This window comes from Nematolebias whitei, chromosome 5 (assembly GCF_014905685.2).
Source record: "Nematolebias whitei isolate Nwh7 chromosome 5, NemWhi1, whole genome shotgun sequence".
Lineage (NCBI taxonomy): Eukaryota > Metazoa > Chordata > Actinopteri > Cyprinodontiformes > Rivulidae > Nematolebias > Nematolebias whitei.
Genome location: NC_056502.1, coordinates 14,959,993 through 14,968,392, shown reverse-complemented (window position 1 = coordinate 14,968,392; position 8,400 = coordinate 14,959,993). Strand labels below are relative to the sequence as shown.

The window sequence follows — 8,400 nt, the reverse complement described above, 5'->3', positions numbered from 1 at the left end:
ATATATATATATATATATATATATATATATATACACATATATATATGTATGTATATGTGTGTATATATATATATATATATATATATATATATATATATATATACATATACATATACATACATACACATACATAGATACATACATACACATACATACATATATACTTACATACATACTTGCATACATACACATACATACTGAGCTGAACTGGAGAGCTTGTTCAGTGACAGATTACTGCATCCTAAATGCACAAAGGAGCGTTACCGCAGGTCCTTCCTCCCAGCAGCTGTTAGACTCTACAACCATCACTGCTCCCAACAAACTCAATAAGGATTAAATACATGCTGACCTCTGCTTAAACATACACTCTGCCTGTGATACTGTACTGTAAATAGTTTGCCATTCTCAATGTTCCAATACATATTGAACATTATTATTGATATTGTTTATCTTATTTTTTATATATTGTATTGTTTATTAACATTTTAGGAACTTTTGTGTGAAATCTTTAAATCTTTTTATCTTTTTATCTGTTGCTGCTGATACACTGGAATTTCCCATCCGTGGGACAATAAAGGCTGTTTCTATTCTATTCTATTCTGTTCTATTCTATTCTATTCTATTCTATTCTATTCTATACATACACATACATATATACATACATACATACTTGCATACATACACAGGACCTTCGGGTCCTGAGTCGGCTGCCAACATTTTTACTGCACCCTCTTTTTACCTTTGCTATATTTCAGAAATAGAGAAATGTTGTTTTCTCATTATATAGCACGCATTACAAATTTCAAAAAGTTTTTATTCTCTTAAAATTAAATCAGACTTCATTTGGGTATTAACTACAGCCCAGATGTCTGATGAATTATTTATTACATGGAGAGAAAAAAATTCATATTAAAGGATTGCTTAAATATAAGTAGTTTTAAGGGAAATGGATTTCTGTCCATTCTGGTGCTGTATATAATGCTCATATTTTAAATGATGTCATGGTCAACTGTAATAACTGGACAGAAAATGTGCTTAAAAAGCTGCTAAACTAACAAATCTTTGAAAGACCACCTGAAAGCCAGAAAAACTACTGGAAACCTCTTTTACTGGTTGCAAACTGTCTGGCTCCTTGGAAGCAAAGCTAAATAATGTAGAGGTATTTTAAAACGTGTGCACATTTCTTTGTTGACAACAGAATGTAATGTCGTCTTGTTTGTTTTTTTTAACGTTGGTGTGTCTCTGCTTCCTCTTTCAGGTTCTAACGACAAAAATAGTCTGCTCATAAACATCATTGCTGGGTCAGTTGTTGTGGTTGTGGTTTTGGTGTTGGTGGTGGGGTTCATCACCTTCATGGCTACAAAACGCTTCACCAAGAACAAGCTGCTGAGTCCGTCCTCCAAACCTGCAGATGTTTCCACAGAAACAAAAGAGGTATCTTGACCTGACCACGAGTTACTTTTGTCAGCTTGGAGCACATTTACAGTGAGTAACACATGTTCTGCTTCTTTCTTCAAGCACCTCCTGATCAACATTAAAGAACCTGCAGAGGTCTTCAGTCTGAAGGCCCCTGGTCCGAGTCCTCAGAGTGAGCAGGAGTTATCAAAGCTGCCTGACGGTGTGCTCCTGGAGATCTGGAGTGAGTATCAGGCATTAGGCACAGGCCGCGATGAGATTCTGTCGGTGTAATAACTTAGAGCCAAAAAACGGAATTACAATAAATAAATAAAATAAAATGCATCATGTTTTGCTTTTATTAAAAAAACAAAAATAAAACTATTACTAACTTCCCTGCCTAAATAATATCACATATTACTTAATAACAATTTAGTTTAGCAGCTTTTGCAGAAGTGCCACCATGGTGGGCCCATGTGGGGGCAATGACCACCCCTAAAGATATTGTTGAGGATTTTTAGTGGCCCCCACATGGCCACCTTATTCAAATTTCTGGAGACACCACTGAGTAGTAGCCTCCTGCTCAGCATTGTGAATGCTAATAAGTTATTTTTAGCATGAGAGAAAGTAAGTGACGTGAGCCGCCATCATGTTCTGCATTTTGCGTTGAACCCAAATGCAGACGGGTCTCGGGGAACTCAGGAATAAAATAAAACACACTATTTATTTATATAGACAACAGGCTGACGTGGCAGCAAAAACTCACTTGATCACAGGAGCAAGGATACGCAGAGGAAGACAGAACATGACGGCTGGAGAGCACAATCCACGGACCACAAGGGAATACAAAGACACAGAACTTATAGGGACACAAACGAGACATAATGACGAACACCTGGGGAGGGACAAAGAGGAGCAGGTGCAGCAACAAACCAAACACAGATCCTATCTTCCGCACTCTAAACAAGGTAGTTAAGGCATTAGAAGTGATATCTTCTCCAGTTACTGTACCTTAAATAATATAACAAAATTGTCAGACCAGAACCTTTTAATGTACAAGTTGCTGTGGCCTGTCAGCATCGTTCACAAAGAAGGGATTTTAAAAGGGTAGAAATATGGACATGGGCACCAGTGACACCTGTGACCCAGAATGGAAGAAGCAGGTAAAGATAATGGATGGACGGATGGATGGATGGATGTTAAAAAGAAGCAAAACTAGAATCAACACACGGTCAGTTGAAGGACCTTTAATTTCATTGTTCAGGCTGTGCAATGACAATAAAGACCTATTCTATTCTAAATCTTTCCAGGTTTTTATACCTATAACCAAGCCATGTGATGCTTTAACACAGTGGTAAATCCTGAAACCTTAATTGGTCTGTGCCTACACAGCAGTGCGTGCAGACTTAAGCCAGTAGCAAACATCTGTTCTAACTCTTCTCCTCCTCTGCAGTCGCTGACCTCATCTACACGGTGCTGGATCTGGTTCCGGTGTCGCAGGTGAAGCAGCTGGTACGTTCTCTCGGCGTGAGGGACACAGAGATCGAACATGCTGAGATGGACCACAGGTCCAGCCGGGAGGCTCACTATCAGATGATGCGGGTTTGGGCCCAGAGGAGCGTACGAAGGGGGAGAGGTGAAATGTCACACCGGCCTCTTCTGGAGGAGCTCTTGGACAAACTGAGACTGATGCACCTGGGCTGGGCCGCCGAGGAACTGGAGACAAAGTATACCATTCAGTGATGCAGTGCGCTCGCCAAGTTGGACAAAAAAAAACGAAGCTTCTGAGACCAAGTATTGTTCTGTGAGACTCGCTCTGCAGAGATGAGGTGCTACAAGCAGAGAGTCAGTTTTATTTCACATCGGAACAAAGAACGTTGGACTTTGACAGATGATTTTTTTCAAAGAACTTTCTGCAATATGTTTTTAAAACAATCTAGAACTCTTTCTGTGAGGAAGATGTGAAGACTGAGCTCACACAGCAGATATGAAGCTCATCTGTTGCAGCTTAAAGTTAGGAAACAGGCAAAACATTAAGCATAACGCTGTTAAAAGTCAACTGAATCTCACCAGCATTTCTAAATAACTTATTTTTTTACATCAAGGGGAAAATGTATTTTATATAGTTTTGGAGGGAAATATATCTATATATCTCTGATGGGTCTTTTATTGGACGAAAGTTGTGAATATTTATATCGGCTTAGTTACCGTAATTTCCGGACTATTGAGCGCACCTGAATATAAGCCGCATCCACTAAATTAAAATAATAGTAACAATTGTACATATATAGACCACCCTTGTCTATTGACCGCGGGTGTCCACGTTGTAACGAGATATTTACACAAAGCGTTTTTTAAACTTTAAATGCGTACAGTAAATGTTTTTTTTTTTTTTCTGCAGTGCCTGTAACTCATCTGGTTAAAAAAAATACTGTGGCCTACCAAGAAGTCATTGATCGCTATCTTTATATTCCTCCTGCTCCACTGTCAGGATCTACTGGCAGCGCATGCAGGGGAATCCCCCCCCCCCCCCCCCCCACGGGGAATGGGGGATTCCTTCCGTTCTTTCCTACCTTCTCCATTTCATCGGTCCACTGTGACCTGTTCCGTAATTTCATTGGTCATATTTTTTTTACCTTTTATTTATAGTGTACACATAGTCTCATTAAGTCACAAGAATCCACCCTCCAAGAGAGACGTGCATTGGGCAGCTGTGTGAGGGTGTGACGAGGTGAAATATTTTGGTGGCATGAAGCTCGTTAGACAGAAAAAAAAAAAAAAAAAATCCAGAAATTGTCTACAGCATAAGCCATGGTGTTCAAAGTCTGTGAAAAAAGTAGCGGCCTATAGTCTGGAATTTATGGTATTTTGGTCCCTTTATTGTTCAACTGAGACTGTATTTGCATTAAAATTTAAGATAATCCAAAACGAATAAGAATAATACAAATTCATGATTAAAAATAAAACAAAATGGACTAGTTAAAAAAAATTATCAACAAATCTTGAGGTTTTATTAAAGTTATTTAAAAAAGTTTTGGTAAACTGTATCTGCCCAGCAGATGTTTCTACTGGTTCATCTTCATCAGCAGAACTTTGCAAAGTTCACTGCTCGTTTATTTAAAAATAATTCATGTCAAAGATGGATAATAACTGTCCAAGTTTGTTTACACAAAGCATGTTTTAAAAATTTGCACAATGAATGCTTTAGTTGAACAATTTGTGAAGTTTTAATGAGTTTAAATGTCCCGACCCTCCGAGACATTTTGTCTTACCGCTGGCGTCAAAGAACAATGAATTTGTAATAAATCTTTTGTTTTTCTAAAATAACTTTAGGGTTTTCCAAACAAAGTTTTAAGGTTTGCATTCTATTCATAAATGCAATTTATATGCCTTTTATTGTCATTTTATTTCCAAACTGTTTTTGTGCTGAAAAGAAAAGTATCTTTCAAACGTGTGTTGGAGCAAACAAAAACAGTTTTATTGTTGCGAACTGTAGTTTTTTATATTAAGTCACTGATTTCATGATAAATTTGTGAACTTTATATGTGGCAGGTTGTTTTTTTCTGTACAAGTCTTTTACAAAACGTGATTGATTGTATGATGAATTTTCATGATTCTACCTGCGGTGTACACTTAGACATGATCGCATACATTTGGAGAAAGTATTTTTGTTGGGGAAAATGGTGACTAATTAACATCAAAGAATGAACTGCTTAAAAATTCATTTCCAGTTACTCGGCTGCAAAAAAAATGAACCAATGTTATTAAATGTAACAAAGCTGAGGAAGTTTGTTCTTCCTCCTCTGTGCAGATCGGAGCCTTCCATGTTTTTCAGGCTTTTTACTGCCTCAGTAGCATTCTTTTAAGCCCTATTATAAAAGCATTATTCATAAGTGTTTCGCAGAACACGACACGCCTCGTCTCGACTTGAATCAGATACGAATGAGAGGAAGACCTGTAAAACCGAAGCACTTTTATCCTGCTCAACACTGTGTTCACACTCGTTGTTGGTGTTGTTCTCTGATTTTTGAATAAATGTGCTGCAAATTAACGTGTTTGAGCTGCGGTTCTGTGTTTAGACAGAAAAGGAGGAAGATATTTGAGGATGTAATTGTATTTAACAGCAGGCACGCTGCCAGTCCACATTCCAACGTGAGAACTTTTTTATTGGAATTTTTATGGATAAAACAAAAAGATCTTTGTCTTTTTTCTTTTTTTTTTAACCAAATATGATCTTTTCAGTTTTTTTTTCCTCTTCCTGTACTTGCATTCTTTCCTAACAAACTCCTTCATCCTCAAACGTCCTCTCTTTTTTCCCTTTCATCTGATTTTCCTCCTGTCTGCTCAGGATGATTGATAAAAGTGATTGACACGAAGGCCTGCTGCCACCTCTGCTCCATTAAGCTCCTTTCACTGCGACGCATTAACCAACCCTGAGCACTGATTTGTTGGCTGCAGAATCCAGTTGTTCCCGTCAGGCCAGTTGCAGAGACGGCCGGGTTCGCAGATGAAAGCCTGAGGAGGGAGGGACCCGTCAGGTGTGAGAGAGAGAGAGAGGCAGGAGAGGAGAACGTGAACAGAAACCAAAGATGACTGCATGAAGCAAAATGGACACAATCAAACCCAGGTAAACCTGTCATTTTTTATTTCTTTTAATGCACTGATTTAGTTTTAAGCGTTTACTTCAGTGTGATCCTTTAAAGGTGACATGATTTGGTTGTTTCCACCTAAATAGAGCACATTTGCATTTGGATTTAATGATTATCGAGGCTGTAAAGGAACCAGTATGTTTGTAATGGCGCTAAACCAGAAAGGTCAACAATAATCCTGTGTGACACAAAATGTGGCGAAAGCATGTTTTAAAGTTGTAAAGTGTGACAAGTTTGAGAAGATTATTCAATGTGAGTGAGTTTTCTTAAATCTGTTCAATCCTAATTACAATGTCACCAATTCTGCGGCCTCTCTGCAGCAGAACTGAGCCAGCGTAAAAAAAGCAGCCCCTTTTTTTAGGATCGGTTGGTTCGGTGGTTCACCGAGGTTCATCGGCCTCCTGACAAATGGGATAAATTCCTTTCTGTAATTTAAAACTGCAGCGTGAAAAGCTGTGAGTTGAGTCAAGAAGGGACACAACAACCTGCACATTTGTGTAACTGGAGTTGGAAACACGTGAAACTTTCAGTGTCCAGTTCTACCAATGTAGCGTGAACAAAGAGGTGACACCGCTGACTCTGCTGTGCATTTATTCTGTCAAAAACAACCATCCAAAAATATATAGCATATACTGTATATATATATTCTGTAGGTAAAAATGATTTCCTCTGTTTCTCCTGAACTGTGGAACAGGTTGTCTCGTTCTTCCTATTAGATACTTCTGTTTTGTTCTTGTGTTTTTGTTTTTTCTGCCTTTCATTGCCTCAGTGACAGCACAGCGCTGCTTTTTATGGTTTTGTTTCGAAGTAAAATAAAGTTTTGATTGTTGGGAGAGAGCAAAACAAAATAAGTCAGATATTTTTTAACCTTTCTGTTTGTTTAGGTCAAAGTTTGCTTAACGTTTCCTCACAAATTACAAAATTATTGTTGGGCGAGCATCATATTTTTAAGTTTTGCACCCAAGTGTCATAAGATCTTACTACATTTACAAGACAGTAACCATTCATTATTAAGCATCATAGAGTACATTCTGTATGTCCACATTTTGTCTTGACGACTTCCTCCAGTAAAAAGTAATTAGTCACAAACTGCATCCTTAAAGATTTGAAAGATTTGCTCATTCTTCTATGAATTAACAAGTCTTTGTCACGGAATTTAATTTTAATTTGTTCTAAACTAAACCTATTTGGCATCAAAAGCTGCATTTGTGGATGCTGTAAGTGAAAAAGGTGAATTTACTACCCCTGACTTATTCATGTAATAAAAAAGCAACCTGTGACATTCACACCTGGCTTTATTTTATATTTCATCGTCAGGTTGAATGCAAGAGCCATAATTCTTTTCAGAGCATCATTTATGCAGATGTGATTCACAACAAAATTCATCTCTGGGAGCAACATGGAAATTGTTGAATTATAAATTAATTTAACTTGATACTTGTCCATTTGATGGTGTTAGTATTTACAAAATACCATTTTGTAGAAAAGTAAAAAAATGGCAATGAAATGCATTAAATTTTCATTTCACGTCAGTTCCTCATCCTCAGAGTGCAAAAGCAGCAGGCAACAAACAAAAAGAGAAGTTTGTTTTAACAGCAAACCAGATTTAGAATGTAGAGCCATCTGCCGGATGAAGCCATAAAGGGACACAAACAAAAACACAATCTACCAGGACACTAACTTGTCTTTAATTAAAGAAAAATTACATCCAAACCACAAAATTATTGGCAGCAATAATAGGCAGGGATGTACCCTAAAGGTTTTCAAAGGGGTGGCCAGATGGAGTCAATGGTCACACCAGTATGTGTTGTGAATGACTCATCTACTACCACATCCACATTTTAATTAGTATCTGTAAAGCTGACTAAGCTATAACCATTGTTGTGTTGGCTAACGTCAACGAGGGCGGCACAGAGAAGGAGTGGTTAACAGTTATCCGTTTGGCTTTTCTCTGGTTTCCTCCCACAGACCAAAAACATGCATGTTAGGTTAACATGTTGTCAGATAGTGGCTGTTTGTCTCTGTGTGTCCCTGTGATGGACTTATGACCTGTACCCTACCTCTCACACAGAGACTGCTGGAGATAGGCACCAGTACCTCATGATGAATGAAAAACTGTGTAAAATGGTGGATGGATGGATGGATGGAAGGACAGAGGGATAGATGGATGGATGGATGATGGATGGATGGATGGATGGATGGATGGATGGATGGATGGATGGATGGACAGAGGGATGGATGGATGGACAGAGGGATGGATGGATGGTGGATGGATGAATGGTGGATGGACGATGAATAGAAGGACAGAGGGATGAATGGATGGATGGATGGATGGATGGATGGACAGATGAATGGA

At 38.3% G+C, this 8,400-nt stretch overlaps 1 protein-coding gene across 1 annotated transcript; it reads left to right on the top strand.

Annotated features, from left to right (window-relative positions):
* The first annotated feature begins 1,001 nt into the window (after positions 1-1,001).
* tnfrsf1a (tumor necrosis factor receptor superfamily, member 1a) lies at positions 1,002-3,697 on the top strand. The gene is made up of 4 exons (XM_037676607.1): positions 1,002-1,011; positions 1,259-1,434; positions 1,519-1,639; positions 2,849-3,697. The coding sequence occupies exons 1-4, from the start codon at positions 1,002-1,004 to the stop codon at positions 3,136-3,138; spliced, it is 597 nt and encodes a 198-aa protein (XP_037532535.1). The 3' UTR covers positions 3,139-3,697.
* Positions 3,698-8,400: the final 4,703 nt, after the last annotated feature.

Excerpts from the sequence above, each read along its gene's own strand:
- tnfrsf1a (XM_037676607.1), top strand. Across the intron at positions 1,435-1,518 it reads TTTCCACAGAAACAAAAGAG|CACCTCCTGATCAACATTAA; the intron begins GTATCTTGACCT and ends TCTTTCTTCAAG. Across the intron at positions 1,640-2,848 it reads TGTGCTCCTGGAGATCTGGA|TCGCTGACCTCATCTACACG; the intron begins GTGAGTATCAGG and ends CCTCCTCTGCAG.